Source organism: Cervus canadensis, chromosome 7, assembly GCF_019320065.1.
Source record: "Cervus canadensis isolate Bull #8, Minnesota chromosome 7, ASM1932006v1, whole genome shotgun sequence".
In the NCBI taxonomy this organism is placed as follows: Eukaryota; Metazoa; Chordata; class Mammalia; order Artiodactyla; family Cervidae; genus Cervus; species Cervus canadensis.
In genome coordinates, this window is record NC_057392.1 from 15,855,182 (window position 1) to 15,875,704 (window position 20,523).

A 20,523-nucleotide genomic window follows, 5' to 3' on the forward strand; every position below is an offset into this window, starting at 1 on the left:
ACCTGCAGGCAAAGAGATGCCGATGTCAGCATCTGTTGGGATGCTGTTGGGATGTTGGGAGCCCAGCCAGCCCTGCAAGAATCCAGCCTGAGGGGACCTGGGACTGTCCCCTTCTGTTGCTATAGGAGCCATCAGGAATGCTTGGTTATACACTGTAGTGATGGGAGTAGTAACTGCTACTTTACAGAGCATCAGGGATGCTCCTTGACAAAAGGTTCTGGGGCCAAAAAAGTATAAAGAATACTCCACCATGGCTGTGCTCAGGGTGATTCAAAACTAGAGCTCTGTTGATGTCCTTCAGTTAAGATGTCAAGCTTTGTACTAATCCTATGATTTCCAGACTTATCTACACAAAGACTTTCTCATACAATATTTACTTACCTTTTAAGGGATGAAAGTTCTCTGACACATGCTTTGCTGTTGTTATTGTTTAGTCACTAAGTTGTGTCTGAATCTTTTGCAACCCCATGAACTGTAGCCTGCCAGGCTCCTCTGTCCATGGGATTTTCCAGTTAAGAATACTGGAGTCGGTTGCCATTTCCTTCTCTAGGGGATCTTCCTGATCCAGGGATTGAACCCATGCATCCAGTGTTGACAAGAAGATTCTTTTTTTACCTGGGAGTAATAAAGCCATTCGGGAAGCCAACGCATGCTTTGGGCATTCTCAGCTCTGGCTAACAGAAGTGTGATTGTCCTGTATTGTAAATATGTTCTCATCTGTCCACCTCTGTTGTCTCAGAGCAGCATCCAGCACAGAAAAGATGTTCAATAAATGTTTGTTTTGCAATAAATTCCTAAAGAAATTTCCAGAAATGATCTGGAGATATTTTCAGTAAAAGGAGCTCATGAAAAGCAACTGTCTAGTCCCAAAAATGACTGCTTTGAAAGCCTTTGTATGCAAATCCAGCTGAATATACATGTTAAAATATTGACCAAAATGTTTTTTATTCACCTGGATTTTTTTCCATTTATCTAAGTGAAACAGTGGACTTGCCTAAAAAATGAGGATACCTGCTCTTAGAATACTGTTCACTTCAGAAGGAGAGAAGCATTTCCTCTATAGATTCATGTGTGAATGCAGATCAGAGACTTAACGGTGGTAGTGTCCCTCTCATCTGACTTTGCTAATAAGAGTGTTTGCTCCCCCTATACTTCACCTTTCTCAGGACTGCAGCTGTGACCCCACTCTAGGGTGAGAAGAATCAAATGAGAGGACTTCTGACAAGTGTATCCCCTTCAGCCCAGTGCTAAATACTGCCTATTTATTGGCATCAATGTCAGCTGGGACGAGGGTGAGTCCTTGTCATTCAAATCCCCTCATCCTCTGACAAGAGAAAAGGTTTTTCTTCAGTCTGATGCAGTTGCTTCAGTTTCAACAAAGCCTGTGTGAGATGGGGATTGGCACGAATAGGCTTTTCTTCAAAGATCACTGCTCCAGCTGGGTAGCCTACTGTTCTTGCCCAAATGCCCAAAAACAGCAGTGCCAATGGGAACTCATTGTCAATCATTATTACAATGAGAGATTTGAGACTTTAATTGTTACTCATTTTTTGGAGCTAAGATGGAGGCCTGGAACTGTAAAATATGTTTGTTTGAATACCTGCTTGATTAGCCACTTATGTACTCAAAGGCCCATCTCTTAAGAAGGAATATTTTCTGGGATATTGCTTGTCTTCCTAGCATTCATAAAAGGCAGGAGGTGGTACATGGTAGCATTCTCTTCAGGCCCTACCAATGGAAATGTTAGCATTTTGAAATAAGTTCTTCTTCTTCTCCTGTGAGAACTCCGAAACAACAACTCACTGCTGAACAACCGTCTACTAGAGAATGTTGGATCCCACCAAAAAAAGATACCGCATGTCCAAGGGCAAAGGAGAACCCCCAGCATGATGGTAGGAAGGGTGAAATCGTATTTAGAATCAAACAAACCCCATACCCACCAGAGACGCTCAGAGGGTTCAAACCAACCTTGTGTGTACCAGGAACCAGAGACCCCACAGAGACTGAGCCAGAACTGTGTTTGAGTGTTTCCTGTGAGGGTGCGGGTCAGCAGTGGCCTGCCGCAAGGGCAGGCGCTCTAGGTGCAGCAGACTTGGGTATGACATAAGCCCTCTTGGAGGACATCGCCATTAATCCCACCATTGAGCCGCAGATCTCTAGCAGACGGTTGTTCAGCAGCGAGCTGTTGTTTTGGAGTTCTCGCAGGAGAAGAAGAACTTATTTAGAAATGCTAACATTTCCATTGGTAGGGCCTGAAAAGAATGCCGCAGACTGGGGAAACAGACTCTTAAGGGGCACAAACAGAACCTTGTGTGCATCAGGACCCAGGAGAAAGGAGCAGTGACCCCACAAGAGACAGACCCAGACTTGCCCATGAGTATCCAGGAGTCTCTGGCAGAGGCGTGGGTCAACGGTGTCCTGCTGCAGGGTCGGGGGCACTGAGTTCAGCGGTGCATACATGGGACATTTTTAAGGAGGTACCTCCATCATAGTTTGGCCTCAGGTCAAACAACAGGGAGGGAACACATCCCAGCCCATCAACAGAAAATTGGATTAAAGATTTACTGAGCATAGCCTGGCCATCAGAACAAGACCCAGTTTCCCCCTCAGTCAGTCTCTCCCATCAGGAAGCTTCCATAAGCCTCTTATCCTTATGCATCAGAGGGTAGATAGAATGAAAACCACAATCACAGAAAACTAACCAAACTGATCACATGGACCACAGCCTTGTCTAACTCAATGAAACTATGAGCCATGCCACATAGGGCCACCCAAGATGGACGGGTCATAGTGGACAGTTTTGACAAAACGTGGTCCACTGGAGAAGAGAATGGCAAACCGCTTCAGTATTATTGCCTTGAGAACCCCATGAACAGCATGAAATGGCAAAAAAGATAGGACATTGGAAGATGAACTCCCCATGTCGGTAGGTGCCCAATACACTACTGGAGATCAGTGGAGAAATAACTCCAGAAAGAATGAAGAGACAGAGCCAAAGCAAAAACAACACCCAGTTGTGGATGTGACTGGTGATGGAAGTAAAGTCCGATGCTGTAAAGAGCAATACCCATAGGAACCTGGATTGTTAAGTCCATGAATCAAGGCAAATTGTAAGTGGTCAAACAGGACATAGCAAGAGTGAATATCGACATTTTAGGAATCAGTGAACTAAAATGGACTGGAATCAGTGAATTTAACTCAGATGACCATTAGATATACTACGATGGGCAAGAATCCCTTCAAAGAAATGGAGTAGCCTTCATAGTCAGAGTCAACAAAAGAGTCCAAAATTCAGTACTTGGATGCAATCTCAAAAACGATATAATGATCTCTGTTCATTTCCAAGGCAAATCATTCAACAGCACAATAATCCAAGTCTATTCCCCAACCAGTAATGCCGAAGACACTGAAGTTGAATGATTCTGTGAAGGCCTACAAGACCTTCTAGAACTAACACCAAAAAAAGATATCCATTTCATTATAGGGAACTGGAATGCAAAAGTAGGAAGTCAAGAGATACCTGGAGTAACAGGCAAATTTGGCCTTGAAGTAAAAAATGAAGCAGGGGAAAGGCTAACAGCATTTTGCCAAGAGAACACACTGGTCCTAGCAAACACCCTCTTCCAACAACACAAGAGAAGGCTCCACACATGGACATCACCAGATGGTCAACACCGAAATCAGACTGATTATATTATTTGCAGCCAAAGGTTTAGAAGCTCTATACAGTCAGCAAAAACAAGACTGGGAGCTGACTGTGACTCAGATCATGAACTCCTTATTGCCAAATTCAGACTTAAATTGAAGGAAGTAGGGAAAACCACTGGAATATTCAGGTATGACCTAAATCAAATGACTTATGACTATACAGTGGAAAGGACAAATAGATTCAAGGGATTAGATCTGACAGAGTACTTGAAGACTATGGATGGAGGTTCATGACAGTGTATGGTAGGCAATGATCAAGACCATCTCTAAGAAAAAGAAAGGCAAAATGATTGTCTGAGGAGGCCTTACAAATAGATGAGAAAAGAAGAGAAGTTAAAGGCAAAGGAGAAAAGGAAAGATATACCCATTTGAATGCAGAGTTCCAAAGAATAGCAAGGAGAGATAAGAAAGTCTTCCTCAGTGATCACTGCAAAGAAATAGAGGAAAACAATAGAATGGGAAAGACTAGAGATCTCTTCAAGAAAATTAGAGACACCAAGGGAACATTTCATACAACGATAGGCACAATAAAGAACAGAAATGGTATGGACCTAACAGAAGCAGAAGGTAGTAAGAAGAGGTGGCAAGAATACACAGAAGAACTTCTGACCCAGACCCAAAAAAGATCTTCATAACCCAGATAACCATGATGGTGTGATCACTCACCTAGAGCCAGACATCCTGGAATGCAAAGTCTAGTGGACCTTAGGAAGCATCACTACGAATGAAGCTAGTGGAGGTGATGGAATTCCAGTTGAGCTCTTTCAAATCCTAAAAGATGATGCTGTAAAAGTTCTGCACTCAATATGCCAGCAAATTTGGAAAACTCAGCAGTGACCACAGGACTGGAAAAGATCAGTTTTCATTCCAGTCCCAAGGAAAGGCAATGCCAAAGAATGTTCAAACTACTACACAGTTGCATTTATCTCACAGGCTAGCAAAGTAATGCTCAAAATTCTCCAAGCCAGGTTTCAACTGTACATGAACTGTGAACTTCCAAATGTTCAAGCTAGATTTAGAAAAGGTTGAGGAACCAGAGATCAAATTGCCAACATCCGTTGTATCATTGAAAAAGCAAGAGAGTTCCAGAAAAACATCTACTTCTGCTTTATTAAATATGCCAAAGCCTTTGACTGTGTGGATCACAACAAACTGTGGAAAATTCTGAAAGAGATGGGAATACCAGACCATCCGACCTGCCTCCTGAGAAATATGTATGCAGGTCAGGAAGCAACAGTTAGAACTGGACATGGAACAACAGGCTGGTTTCAAATTGGGAAAGGAGTATGTCAAGGCTGTATAATGTCACCCTGCTTATTTAACCTATACATAGAGTACATCATGGGAAATACTGGGCTGGATGAAACACAAGATGGAATCAAGATTGCCGGGAGAAATATCAATAACCTCAGATATGCAGATGACACCACCCTTATGGCAGAAATTGAAGAACTAAAGAGCCTCTTGATGAAAGTGAAAGAGGAGAGTGAAAATGTTGGCTTAAAACTCAGCATTCAGAAAACTAAGATCATGACATCCGGTCCCATCGCTTCATGGCAAATAGATGGGGAAACAGTGGAAACAGTGACAGACTTTATTTTCTTGGGCTCCAAAATCACTGCAGATGGTGACTGCAGCCATGAAGTTAAAAAATGCTTGCTCCTTGGAAGAAAAGCTATGACCAACTTAGGCAGCATATTAAAAAGCAGAGACATTACTTTGCCAACAAAGGTCCATCTAGTCAAAGCTATGGTTTTTCCAGTGGTCATGTATGGATGTGAGAGTTGGACTATAAAGAAAGCTGAGTGCCAAAGAATTGTTGCTTTTGAACTGAGGTTTTGGAGAAGACTCTTGAGAGTCTTCTGCAAGCAGATCCAACCAGTAAATCCTAAAGGAAATCAGTCCTGAATATTCACTGGAAGGACTGATACTGAAGCTGAAATTCCAATACTTTGTCCACCTGATGTGAAGAAGTGACTCATTGGAACTGACTCTAATGCTGGGAAAGATGGAAGGCAGAAGGATAAGGGGATGACAGAGGATGAGATGGTTGCAAGGTATCACTGACTTGATGGACATGAGGGTGAGTAAGCTGTGGGAGTTGGTGATGGACAGGGAAGCCTGGTGTGCTGCAGTCCAAAGGGTAGCAAAGAGTCGGACACAACTGAGTTACTGAACTGACTTACTGGCTAAGTAAGAGTGAGAAGAGAGACCTAAGACCATAGTTGATCATACTATCTATGGTGAAACAGATCACCAGCCCAGGTGGGATGCATGAGACAAGTGCTCCGGCCTGGTGCACTGGGAAGACCCAGAGGAATCGGGTGGAGAGGGAGGTGGGAGGGGGGATCGGGATTGGGAATACATGTAAATCCATGGCTGATTCATATCAATGTATGACAAAACCCACTGGAAAAAAATAATAATAATAAAAAAAAAAAAAAAAGAAATTGTGGATCTTGGAAGACACAATCTGTAAAGGCAATCTACCAACATGTGGTAATCCAATGCATGGATCATCTCAGTGCTGAGAGGATTGTTGGGATCATTTGGAGCTATTGGAATGGGTAATAAATGCAGATGGAACACAATAACACTGGACCAAAGTATTTTTTGAAATTTATTTTATCAAGTCGTATCTTAGTTGCATCACATGGGTTCTTTGTTGCTTCATGTGTGTTCTTTCATTGATGCACACAGATTCTCTAGTTGTGGTGCATGGCCTCTGGAGTGCATGGGCTTAGTAGTTGCAGCATCTGAACTTAGTTGCTCCGTGATATGTGAGATCTTATTTCCCCAACCAGGAATTGAACTGCATCCCCTGCTTTGCAAGGTGGATTTTTAACCATTGGACTACAGGAAAGTCCTGACCAAAGTATTCCTGAGACCAGATTTATTTGGGAACAGGGAATAATATTGCCTTTCTTTAGACAGATATTGACCTGGCTACTTCTTATCAATGACTCTTGTTTTGTCGTCTATTTGTGTGTCTTCCCCTCTACCCCCCTACTTAAAAGCCCCTGGAGAGAAAGTCTTCCTAATGTTGTTTTACTGTTTGTGTTCTGTGCTTTGGTTTATTTCAAGTTTAAAAAATAATGTCTACATTATTCTAGGAAATGGTAGTTTTTCTACAATGAGTGATAATCTGGGAGTGAGGTAAGGGGGATAATGATTTTGCCAATAAGACTAAAAACATTGAAACATTCTAATGATAGGGTGGGAAAGGTGAGGAGTTTGGGTTCAAAATTAACTTTGGGAAGGAAAGCCAATTTCTTTATCATCTTAATTTTTCATGTCATTTTATTGATAGCTATATAAAAATTCTATGTTCTTTTTTTTGGAATATAATTGTTTTACAATGTTTTATTAGTTTGTGCTGTATAATAAAGTGAATCAGCTATATGTACACAAATATTCCCTCCCTCTTGAGCCTCCCTCCCACCCTATCCCCACATCCCACCCCTCTAGGTCATCACAGAGCACTGAGCTGAGCTCTCTGTATTATATAGCAGCTTCCCACTAGCTATCTATTTTGCACGTGATAGTATATATATGTCAGTGCTACTCTCTCAGTTCATTCCATCTCTCCTTCCCACCCTGTGTACACATGTCCAATCTCTACATCTGTGTCTCTACTCCTAAGCTGCAAATGGTTTCGTCTGAATCATTATTCTAGGTTCTATATATGTGTGTTAATATTTGTTTTTACTCTTTCTGACTTACTTCACTCCATATGACAGATTCTAGGTCCATCTAGATCACTACAAATGACCCAATTTAATTCCTTTTTATGGCTGAGTAATATTCCATTATATATATTAAATATATATATATAATATATATACACATATATATCCATCAACAGATGAGTAGATAAAGAAAGTGTGTTACATTTTTACAATGGAAGACCTATGTTCTTAGTCATTATGCCACAGTGAGCTTAACCAAAGCCAGTGCCTTTAGATTACTTCATTCTTAAAGTTTAACTTAATTATTTCATTACCATCTTCTCCATGCTTACACATTGAGACTTAAGCACTAACATGAGATTTAGGGCTTAAAAACAAACACATGTAGTACAAACCCCACTGTGAACATTTTCTGAATCTCTTTTAGGAGTTTCCTTACCAGTCATAATGTAACTGGAGATCAGTGTCTGGAGTCAGACCCAGGTTCAAATCCCAGCTACATTCCCTCTTATCTCTATAACCTTAGGAGAGTTACTTAAACTCTCTGTGTCCAACTTTGCTCCTCTAGCAAAAGAAACTAATAATACCAAATTTGTAGGGCTGTAAACTTAGCAACAAAGTGACCACTAAGACAAAACCTTAGTGAATTTCTCCTTCCCCTCAGGGTCTATTCTCTCTTTTCTCCACTTTATAGCAAAACTTATTGAAAGAATTGTCTTCTTATTCATTCCCTTCCTCTTTTTCTCTTCATCAACTTACTCCAGTGTGTTTTCTGCCTCAAACTTTGTTCTTTGCCTTCCAACTTAATATCCTCTTCGTTGACTCAACTCAATGAAGGGCATTTCTGTCTGATTCAATGATGCCTTTAGGATGCCTTCCACTCTCTCCATAGTCAATCCATTTCCAAATTTTGACTATTTTACATTTATCTCATAGGTCCAGTCTTTTCCCTCCATCTCCACAGTCACTGTTACCTCTCACCTGGCCTGTTGCCAGAGATTTATAAATGGTTCACCTTCAGTTATCCCATTCACCATCCCCACCATGGCCAGGACATCTCTCCTTTGTGACAAGTTACATTTGTTTGACCATTTGGTTTGTAACTTGTGCTTGTGCTGAGTCGCTTCAGTCATGTCCGACTCTTTGTGACCCCTTGGACAGTAGTCTGCCAGGTTCCTCTGTCCATGGGATTCTCTAGGCAAGAATACTAGAGAGGGTTGCTGTTTCCTCTTCCAGGGGATCTTCCCGACCCAGGGATCAAACCCTCATCTCTTACGCCTCCTGCATTGGCAGCTTATTTACCACTAGCATCACCTGGGAAGCCCTGGTTTATTGCTATCTCCTCTACTAAAAATGTAAGCTCCATGAGGTCAGAGATTGTATCTGACTTTGCTTACCACTCTATTCTTAGGGCGTAGCACCAAGTTTGTCATACAATAGGGGCTAGATAATTATTTTTGGAATGAATAAGGCATCTGCCACATAATCTGTGTTCTTACATGGGAGCTCCCATTGTTTTCCTTGATGTCATCATCATCATCATCAGTGGTGATTTTTTACAGAAACACTCCTTCCTCTTCAGAGGATAGCAAACTGAACATTAGGATATTTCAATCTGCTTGGCCTAGGGAAGTTCTCTGAACTTTTTTGCATTGGATATTAGCACACTCTTGATATTGCTCTAACACAGAGACAAAATAAGGATTTCAGAGAATAAGGTTATGCCCCCACTTTCCACAGTGATCTCCTTCCCTATCTTATGTGCACTTTTACCAATTCCTGCATCAAAGATTACCCCAAAACTTGAAAGCTTAAAAACAAACATTTATTATCTCACAGTTTTTGTGTGTCAGGAGTTGCAGCAGTGGTCCTCTGGACCAGTGTCTCTCAGAGGCTATTGTCAAGGTACAGTTATCTCAAAGCTCATCTGTGGGGAGGACCTACTCCTTGCTTACCTATGTGGCTGCAGATCAGCTTCTGGTTCTCACTGGCTATTGAGTAGGGACATAAATTCCAGGTCATGTGGGCTGCTCTTAGAGGGCTCTTCACAACCTAGCAGCCTGCATTCCCCAGAGCAAAGACTCTAAGACAGAGAAAGAGAGATGGTGAGCAAGAAAGAAGTCACGGTGATTTCAGAAACTAATCTTTGAAGTGATATCCCATCACTTTTGTGGTATTCTGTTCACTAGAAGCAAATCACTGGATCCACCCAACACTCGGGAGAGGGAATTACACAAAGACAAGAATTCCAGGAAGCAAGGATCACTGGGGCCATTGCAGATAGAAAGCACCACCAGCAACTGGGGACTTCTCCCTCCTGAGAGCATGGCTTTCGCTCAAGTCTTTTAAGCCTTGTTTCCTTTAGGAATCACTGGGTACATCTGGGCCTCAATGCCTTACCATCTTTCCCTTCCAGAAAAGAAAACAAGAGGGTGGGTTCTATTCTTGTTTTCTTGTTCAAGAAAACAAGATGGGGTGGGTTCTAATGAGAATAACTGCCAGTGGACTGATACTTTTAGTTGACACCGAATTGTGGAGAGGACCCCAATTATTCCTTTTGGCTTGTCTGAACATCAGTCTCCTGATGACTTACTTTATAGCTTCATAATGAATATATTAAAAATAGAACTCTAGAGGTTATAGATATAGATTTAGACCTTGAGTTTCTTTCCTCCCCTCACCCCATCCCCCACTCTGCACAGAGGTTTTAGTGCTAATTTGAGATCATTCTGAAATTTCATCTTCTTTATCTTGATTTACATACCCAACATGTTTTGTCTAATTTTAATATAAATGTCTCAGCAATGATTAAACCACCTCCTAAGTGACTAAATTATCCATAATCCTTCACTCACACAGCTCAGGCTGTAAGAGGAAAGGAGAGAATGACCTGTATTTAGCAAAGGTTTGTGGAAGAACCTTGGAAAATAAGTGGACATTGATGTCTTAATTTAAAGGAGAACTGTAAATGTAAAATTCTGTAAGAAAAATACTGAAGTGCATACCTGCAAGTATATGACTATTATCTCCACCTTGTGTTTCCTTCATACAGATTGTTTCCCAGAGAAAGCTGTCCAAATCCTTATTGAAGCACGGGAACACGGCAGGGAAATCTTCCATCACGGTGAGCCCTCCCTCAGCAGCCACCAGCTCAGGTGCCCAGATGGAGCCTGCTGGTCTAACCCAGCCTCATGGGAAGCTGACCCCCTGGATGTTAGGGGTTGATCCCCTAACTGCTCAGCTATAGCAGTAGCCTCTTTTTTTTTTCAATCTTTCTCCTTCCTAATAATACAATTTTGACCTTTTCACTGTAGGAAAAAGGATTTGAAAGTGAGGCCATTCACTTCAACTAAGCACTTCTATATTTAAATATAGGTTTTAGCAGGGAACAAAGAAAGAAGTTATTGATCATAGTAAGAATATGGAATTGTCTGGCATTTTCAAATTATCAAAACTACCTATCCCAGCTTCTCAGTTTCTTGAGAAAAAACATCTAATAGCATTTTAGTCCAAGGTTTGGTCTGTTGCCTAATGATCAGAGAGCCCAGCATTTAACTCTTCTTTTTAATATGATAGTTTGGAGCTGCGCTATTCTATTTGGTAGCCATGTGATTTTTCAACTTAAAATTATTTAAAATTAAATAAAAGCAGATAGTCATTCCTTAAACTGGCCACATATCAAGTGCTCAGTAGATCCATATTCTGGACAATGCAGATTACAGAACATTTCTGTCATTACAGAATGTTCTCTTGTGGAAAACTGGAAGTATTTCTAAATAAAACATGCAATGTTCAAGAAGAACTCCAAGATTTAAAACTTTGGCATCTTGTATCGAAGTTCTTGAGAAAGATAAAGTAGTCTAACCATTTAGTTGTGTGGGCAAAAAATAATAACAGGTTAAAAAAGTGCCAGAAGAATTTGAGTTGCTCGCAAGGCAAATTGCCTTAGGAGGAAAACCTAAGTTCTTTGAACATTCCTTTTTAACTCAAAAGTGACTGATTCATTAAAAAAAAATTAAGCCATTTTTTAAGGAAGAATTTTAAAATATTTTATTTCTACTGGTGAAAGTTAGGACTGTTCTCACAAGAACTTAGCTGAGTTTGTTGGTTTGGATATTTTAAATGAGCAGTCATATCAGATCTATTTCTTGACTACCATTTTCAATCATGAACAAGTGGTTCAAATGGTCTTTGACGATGCCACTAGTGCTCTAAAATCTCACACCCAAAGCCCACGGTCCTAGAAAAGACTTGGGATGGTGAACCCAGTTATGAAATCTGCCACAGTTCCTTCCCAGGAAAACAAAAGCTCATCTGCCCACCTTTTCTCTAAGAAGTATTGGGAATTTCCTTTCTCTACACAGCCCATAAAAACTCAATCTCCTTCCTAATTTTAAATATTTAAAAACTCCTCTTGATTTTGGATCCTTGGGTCAGAACAACTTCCATAGCTTCTGGAAAACACTTGAAAATAAGTGCAAATTTTTCTAGGCTTTGCAGATGAAAGTCACAACTTTCATCATCTTTACAAAGGTGTCTGTAACACAGGATAGTTGAAAACCATAGCTCAAGTGGAGTGTAAGAGGCATTAAAGGACAAAAGAGAATCAAATGAACAACCTAAATATTGTCATTCCTGGTTTATCAAGTCGTTCTTGAGTTTTTGCTGTAAAACTTGAGTTTTTGAGTTTTGTCTGGACCCATGTTCTCTACTCCTCAAGTGCTTACACCTTTGGAGGGGTCCTTCCCTCTTAAGATAGCTCTTTTAGCTTTAATTTTATGCATAAAATAAAAATTTCCAGAGGCTACCAATGTGTACTCAGAACAGATGAATGCAACTCATAATGAAACAGTTTAGCTCAGATAGAATGGAGATAAAATTTAATTAAAACTCAATGTCTTCACATAATAACTTTGATAAGGGTGTCCACAAGGTCAGAGGCACTATGGCCTCTGAATGCATAGTGAAGTCTTAACATGACTTAGAAGCAGTTTAACCTGTATGCAACCACATTGGTCCCATATTTGGTTGTTGTCATTGTTCTTCTCCTTCTTTTCCCATCAGTTTCTGCTTTAAGGGTCATTATTCTGCTTTAAGAGTCATTATTCAATGTTAGGAAGTGATCTTTTTATGAAACAGGCTTTTAGATACTATTATCTCTTTGCTTATGTCAAAGTTGTTGTCAAGAATTCTGTTCTTTGGAAAAAAAAAAAAAGAAAAGAATTCTGTTCTTTGGAGTTAAGGGTTTAGATCCTTGTTCTCTTTCTTCCCTCTCCCCCCTCCTCTTTCCCTCTCCATCTCAAAAAGCCCAGGGACAGTCTTTTTTGAAGCATTGCAATTAGAACTTTCTTTGATAACCTTATAACCTTTGGTCTGGAAGGGCCATACAGACCAGTTTATTTCACAATCCTTTGTGGGTCTGGTTGAAAACAGTGGAGGAATATTGTTGCCTGCTCCTCATTTTTTGGCCACTTCCCAAAGAAGAAAATATATATAATTATTTATGGACATGCTGTTCAGTGCTGTGTGGCGTTTGAAGGAGAAGCTCTTCCTAATTACTCCTCTAAAACTTCTTCCTCCAGCTTACACCCCATATTTCATGTTCTCATGCTCAACACCAGCGAGGTCTACTTATCTTCTGTGGTCTGTTCTAGGGAGTTCCCTTGTACACCTGGAGATGCTGCGCCACATTCACTGGATTATGGGAAACTCCATGCCAGGTGTCAGTCTTTGTTGATTTTTGGATCAAACATGAGCTAAATTGTTCATGAATCCCTGGGTTGAGTGGTCCAACTGCCACTGCACCTGATGAATGCTTTTCTTCCTTTAGGTGATTGCTGAGGAATTATCTGGTAATGATGACTATGTGGAACTTGCCTTCAATGCACGGAAACTGGATGATAAGGTAAAGTGTTTGGCATCAGCCTTATTGAAGAAAGTAATAAGGCTAGCACACAAAGCTTAATAAGATTTCCCCTCACAGCTATTTTTTCCCTTGCAACTCACATTATTAAACAGATCAATGATTTCAGAGAGGATGGAAAGTAAGACTTCCTCCCAATTGAGAGGCAGTTAATGAGAAGAAGGAAGGACTATAATTAAAACAATTTTATAATTAAGTTTATAATTAATAATTATAATTAATTTAATTTATAATTAAGACAATTTTATTACACTAAGACTTCATTTGTTCCCAAATGCTACAGGTCACATGGCATAGGTGAATGTGATTTAAACCCATTGCTAGGAACTTTTCAAAGGAAAAAAGAAGATGGGAAAGGGAAGAAAAATGGCATTTTTTAAGCATCGTATTTGCAGGCATGGGGTTAAGAGCCTTTCAAGCATGATCATAGTTAATCATTCTTATGGCACCCTTGTAACAGGTATATTAACTCTGTTTTACAGGTGAAGTAACAGATTGAAAGATGAAGTAATTGTCTAAAGTCACTCCATGTGTTAGTCCAAATAATCCAAGAAATAGACACCAAGAAAGAGTTAATGATGCAAGAAGGATTTTATTAGGAGAAATGCCTGTGTAGGAAACACAAGAAGGAAATCTAGGAGAGCTGACTGACCACAATGCAAGTCTGAATACAAGTAAAGAAGGGAGGGAAAGAGGTGGCAGTTTCTGCAACACCACGTAGTCTAAGGAAGGTTCTACAAAGCCAGCAAGGAGTCCTGTGTGTCTCCCATGAGTGCCTTTATAGCCCCTACACGTGCAGCAATGGCTAGGAGCAGCCATGTGCAGCCTGGACTTGGAATGAGGGCAGGACTGGATTTCAGAGTACAGAAGCACTCAGTTACATTCCCTAAGTGGGAGGTCTGCAAAGCACGTGCCAAAGTGCTAGTTGGTGGTAACTCTGAGGACTCAGTCCCCAGTCAGCCTGACTTCCATCTGTACTCTTCTGATTATATCTCGAAGCTTCCATGCAGTCACAGGCCATGTTAGTCTTGTATATACAGAAAAAATCCTATAGACTCCACCCCTTTAAAAAAATGTTTCCTCTCCAACCATAACATCAGCATCCCTGGTGGCTCAGAGAGTAAAAGCATCCACCTGCAATGCAGAAGACCTGGGTTCCATCCCTGGTTTGGGAAGATCCCCTGGAGAAGGAAATGGCAACCCACTCCAGTACTCTTACCTGGAAAATCCCATGGATGTAGGAGCCTGATAGGCTACAGTCCATGGGGTCACAAAGAGTCAGACACGACTGAGTGACTTCACTCACTCACAACCATAACATCATATCCACCAGTGTATTCACAGAGGACTCCATTTTCCTAGCATACAACTAAAGAGGTGATTTGGGGATGTGGTGCTACTTTTTCAAACAATTGCTTGTAGGAGTTAGAAAAAGGAAAAACTGTTTTCACAGCTCCCCATAGTATTAAGCAGCAGCTCATATCCTGGCATAGTTCATTTTCATACACAAAGAGTACTCAGCCTAATTATGTGTTCATTAATTCACTCTCTTATCTGTTCATTTATTCACTCCTTCATCATTCATTTACCAAACCTTTGTTGTGTGCTTGTCATGCATCTGTTGGTGGGAAATGGGAATCCCTTGAACCATGCTTATATCCAAAACCTGTAATTCACCATCCAAGTGACACATCAATTTAAACGACAAATGACATAATGATACTAAAGCTGTAAGAGGATGATACAAAATCAGTGTCCTGAAAAGGGTAATCCATTCTGCCTTGGAATAATAGGAAAGACTTTGTTCTTAAGAAGAAATTATAGTTGGATTTTCTTGTTATCCTGAGTGGACTGTGTGACACTTTCACACACTGTCACCTTTTGACATTAGCTGAATGAGGTACTGGGAACTATAGAGTGCAATGGTGTCAATGGAGTGTAAGATCTTACCACTCACTTCCTGTGCTTATCAGGCTCTTTCTCTCTATCATCTTCAAGTTTCAGAATAATTCACCAGACTCCTTTGTAGTATCTTGCCTGGGGACATTATAGGCCATTGGGTCAATGTGTAGCAGTTTTAAACTACTCACTTCATGGCTTCTCATGACTTCTTTCCACTTAGTCATGCACCCCAACTGATTTATGTTACAGAGCAAGAGGACATGGGGGTTTGTCAGTGGGCCCATCAGGTCTAAGGTATATAAGCAGTTTCCCTTCGTCCAAATGAGCACTTGCTCACAGAACTGAAAGATCCCCATCCACACCTGCCATGGTTCTCGATGGCTGTGCCCACCTTGGACTGTGTAGATTGCTCATTACTGAGACCCCAATACCCTGGAGCCACAGACCACAGGTCCTCTATAATGAGGTGGGGTCTTTCCCAGACTCAGTCACCCAGAGAAGAGTGGGCCCTGTTCATAACAAAGTAGAAGCCATTGCTCCAGTGTGGACTAGGAGGTGAATGGTCTCAGATGGATAGAAATTGTAGAGATGAGGAGCAAGATGATACCATGATGATCAGCTCACACAACCTCTTCAGCAAACAGAGGCTCAGCAAGGCCTGATGATTTGCACCAAGACACTGCTGTCTGGTTATTTATTACTGTGTCACAAACTACCTCAAAACCTGGTGGCTTTGATTAACAGCTACTTTTTTATATGTCATCATTTTGAGGGTCAGAAATTCAGGCAGGGTTCAACTGGGCAATTCTTATGTTCCTTATGACATTGACAGAAGTCACTCAGTTAGGGATTTCCCTTGTTGAATTGTTCCCAATTGTTCCCAATTCATCTGCCAATGCAGGGGATGTGGGTTCAATCCCTGTCTAAGAAGATTCCACATTCTGTGGGGCAACTAAGCCCATGCACCACAATTATGGAGCCTGAACTCTAGAGCCTGTGAACCACAGCTACTGAAACCCATGCACCCTAGAGCCCGTGCTCCACAACATGATAAGCTACTGCCATGAGAAGTCTGCCCACCGTAACTAGAGAGTAGCCCCTGCTTGCTGCAACTAGAGGAAGCATGTGCCCAGCAACGAAGACCTAGCACAGTCAAAAATAAATAATAAAATTAAAAAGAGGTCACTCAGTTATATTTAGCTGGTGGAAGAGCTTTACTTGCATGCTTGGCACGTAGGATTGCTGGAAGGCTGGGCTCCACCAGGTTGGTCAGTCGGAGTGCCTTCATGGTGGTCTTAGGTTTATCACATTTTCTATACGGTGGCTAGCTTGAGATATCATTCCAAGAGAAGCCACTGAAAGCTGTGTGGTCTTTCCTTTTTTTAATTTTTTATTTCGAGGATAATTGTTTTACAGTGTCAAGTTAGTTTCTGCTGTACACAGCAGGGGAAGGAGATGGTAGGACGGACTGAGAAAGTTGCACTGACATAAAAACACTGTCATATGTATGGCCTTTTCTGACCTAGCCTTGAAAGTCATTCATTAGCCCTTCTGCTGCTTCTGTTGGTTACAAGTGAGTCATAAGGCTGCCCAGAGTCAAGGGGAGGAAAATGACTCCATGTCTTGGTCGGGGTCTGGCAAAATCATAATGCGTAAAAAAGCGTGTGGACGTTGTAGTGGAAAATGCAACCTACCACAGTATTTTTGTGACAGAATCAGAATAAGAGAGGACAATTATTTCATGTCACAGCTAGTAAAATAGTTCCCAGCGGTTCTCAAGGAAGACCTCCTTCTAGCCTTAGTGCCAAATGAGGTTGTCGCCCCCTTCATGTTAACAGTTAAACTTATGTCTATTAATTGAGAAAACAGACCATGACTAAAAGCCACTGAGGTAAACAGATCTCTTAATTTAAAACATTTTGCTAATTAACATCATGAGAGCAACTAATTTCTACCTACATTTGAAAAGTTGCAGTATGAATATGCTATATCCAATTCAGAATAGTTATGGACATCTGGGCCCCCAGTCTCCTTGAAGTAATTCTCCAGTTATTCACATACCTCTGGTAGAAAACTCTGGCCTAATGAAAATAGCCTTCTTTTACATATGAAAATGTCAAAGTTTAGGGATGTGAAATGACTTACCCAAGGTCACAGATGCTCAAACCCACATGCACAATCAATGACAGAGAGGGACCCAATCACTTTGCCTGAAAATCTTTTTTTCGGGGCAGAGACTTAATGAACACAGGTTAGATTGGTCTTGGGCTATGGAGAACTTGGTTATATTCCAATGTATTTCAGGGAAGAGGGGATCCAGGGAAGAGGAAGATGAGGGTATGTATGTTATTAGGCAGCAGTCCTCAAGGTGTGGTCCCAGGTCCCAAGACCCTTTCAGAAGAATATATAAGGTCAAAACCATTTTCATAGCAATGCTAGGACATCATTTTCTATCTTCATTCTCATTATGTCACATGTGTACAGTAATTTTCCAGAAACTACTTGATGCCTAGTATCACAAGAGATTGAATGCAGCAGCAGATATGAGAATCCCACTGCCTTCTGCTGATCCAGTCATTAAATTAATTTACAAAGATGTAACATAATGGCATTCTTCTAAAAATTTTATACATTTGGAAAATATAATTATATTCCATTAAAATGCTATTTTATTATGATATGATGGATTTATCTTTATTATTTCAAAATGATATAACAAATGAATATTTTTAAAATTTCTCAGCTTTAGCTTATAATATGGTAAAATGTTGTTAGATATAATCCACATAAACAAAAGCTCCTTGGTGTCCTCAATAATTTAAGTGTATAAAATGGTCCTAAGACCAAAAAGTTTGAGTATATTACTTTTGCAAAGCACAAAGACAAGTAAACGTCTCTTTTCTTTTGATAGAAGTAGTTTAAAAAAAAAATCGCAGATGAGAATCATTCATTTTTTCAGAGCTTGTAATGGCTTTACAATATTGTGTTGGTTTTTTCCATACATCAACATGTATCAGCCATAGGTACACACATGTCCCCTCCTTCCTGACCCTTCCTCCCACCTCCCACCCCATCCCATCCCACTAGGTTGTCACAGAGCACCAGATTTGAGTTCCATGGGTCATACAAAACATTTCCACTGGCTATCTAATTTTATATACAGTAATGTATCTGTTTCAATGCTACTCCCTGAATTAATCCTACCCTCCACGTCCACATATCTGTTCTGTATGTCTGTGTCTCTATTGTTGCCCTGCAAATAGTTTCATCAGTAGCATCTTTCTAGATTCTATGTGTGTGTGTGTGCTTAGTCATGTCCAACTCTTTGCAACCCCATGGAATGTAGCTATATATGTGTTAATATGCAATATTTCTCTTTCTCTTTCTTACTTCACTTACAGACTTACTTCACTCTGTATAACAGGCTATAAGTTTTTCCACCTTGTTAGAATTGAATCAAATGTTTTCCTTGTTATGGCTGAGAAATACTCCATTGTATATATGTACCACAATTTTTTTATCCATTTATCTGTTGATAGACATCTACTTGCTTCCATGTCATATCTATTGTAAATAGTACTGTAGTGAACATTAGAGTACATGTGTCTTTTTCAATTATGGTTTCCTCAGGGTATATGAACAGTAGCGGGATTGTTGTGTCATATGGTAGTTCTATTCCTAATTTTTAAGGAATTGCCATACTGTTCTCCAAAGTGGCTGTATCATTTTACATTCTTACCAACGGTGCAAGAGGATTCTCTTTTATCCACACCTTCTCCAACATTTATTCTTTGTAGATTTTTTAATGATGGCCTTTTTGACAGGTGTGAGGTGATACTTCATTGTAGTTTTGATTTGCATTTCTGTAATAATGAGTGATGAAGAGCATCTTTTCATGTGTTTGTTGGTCATCTGTATCTCTTCTTTAGAGAAATGTCTGTTTAGATCTGCCACATTTTTTTTTTTTTTGATTGGGTTGTTTGTTTTTCTGGTATTCAGCTGCATGATCTGCTTGTATATTCTGGAGATTAATCATTTGTCAGTTATTTCAACTTGTAATTATTTCCTCCCATTCTGAGGGTTGTCTTTTCACCTTGCTTATAGTTTCCTTCATTGTGTAAGAGCTTTGAAGTTTAATTAGGTCCCATTTGTTTATTTTTGTTTTTATTTCCATTACAATGACCCAATGAGGCGGGTCATTGCTGTGATTGATGTATGTTGAAGAGTGTACTGCCCATGTTTTACACTAAGAGCTTTATGTTTCTGGCCTCATTTAAATTTAAGTCTTTAACTTATTTTGAGTTTATTTTGTATAGGGTGTTAGGAAGTGTTCTAGTTTCATTCTTTTGCATGTAGCTGTCCAGTTTTCCCAGAACCACTTATTGAAGAGGCTGTCTTTTCTCCATTGTATATTCTTGCATCCTTTGTCAAAGATAAGCTGCCCATAGGTGTGTGGGTTTATGTTTGAGCTTTCCATTTTGTTCCATTGGTCTATATTTCTGTTTCTGTGCCAGTATCATACTGTCTTGATGACTGTAGCTTTGTAGGATAGTCTGAAGTCAGGAAGGTTGAGTTCTCCAGTTGTATTCTTCTTTCTCAAGATTGCTTTGGCTATTTGGGGCCTTTTGTGTTTCCATACAAATTGTGAATTTTTTTGTTCTAGTTCTGTAAAATATATATATATAATTGGTAGTTTGATATGGATTGCACTGAATCTGTAGATTGCTTTGGGTAGTATAGTTATTATCACAATATTGATTCTTCCAATCCAAGAATATGGTATATCTCTCCATCTGTTTGTATCATCTTTGATTTCTTTTATCAGTGTCTTATAGTTTTTTGCATACAGGACTTTTTTCTCTTTAGGTGGATTTATTCCTAAGTATTTTATTCTCAATGATAATACACATTTCCTTAATGTGTATTTCTGAATTTTCATTGTTAGTGTAAAGGAATACAAGGGATTTCTGTGTATTAATTTTATATCCTGAAACTTTACTATATTCACTGATTGACTCTAGTAATTTTCTGGCAGAATCTTTAGGGTTTTCTATGTAGGAAATCATGTCATCAGCAAACTGTGTGTGTTTTACTTCTTCTTTTCCAGTTCTGATTCCTTTTATTTCTTCTCTGATTTCTGTGGCTAGGAATTCCAAAACTATATTGAATGATAGTGGTGAGACTGGACACCCCTGTGTTATTTCTGATCTTAGAGGAAATGCTTTCAGTTTTTCATTATTGAGAATAGTGTTTGCTCTGGGTTTGTTGTATATGGCCTTGATTATGTTAAGGTAGGTTCCT

The 20,523-nt window shown here is 40.0% G+C and overlaps 1 protein-coding gene across 6 annotated transcripts in view; it reads left to right on the plus strand.

The window, feature by feature from the left end:
- CPNE4 (copine 4) overlaps window positions 1-20,523 on the plus strand; it is a 676,149-nt gene that overhangs the window by 487,294 nt on the left and 168,332 nt on the right. For all 6 annotated transcript variants that reach the window (XM_043474409.1, XM_043474407.1, XM_043474408.1 and 3 more), the window contains exons 4-5: window positions 10,450-10,521; window positions 13,228-13,302. In XM_043474409.1, the coding sequence (XP_043330344.1) occupies window positions 10,450-10,521; window positions 13,228-13,302 (147 nt within the window). The remainder of the gene's footprint in view (window positions 1-10,449; window positions 10,522-13,227; window positions 13,303-20,523) is intronic.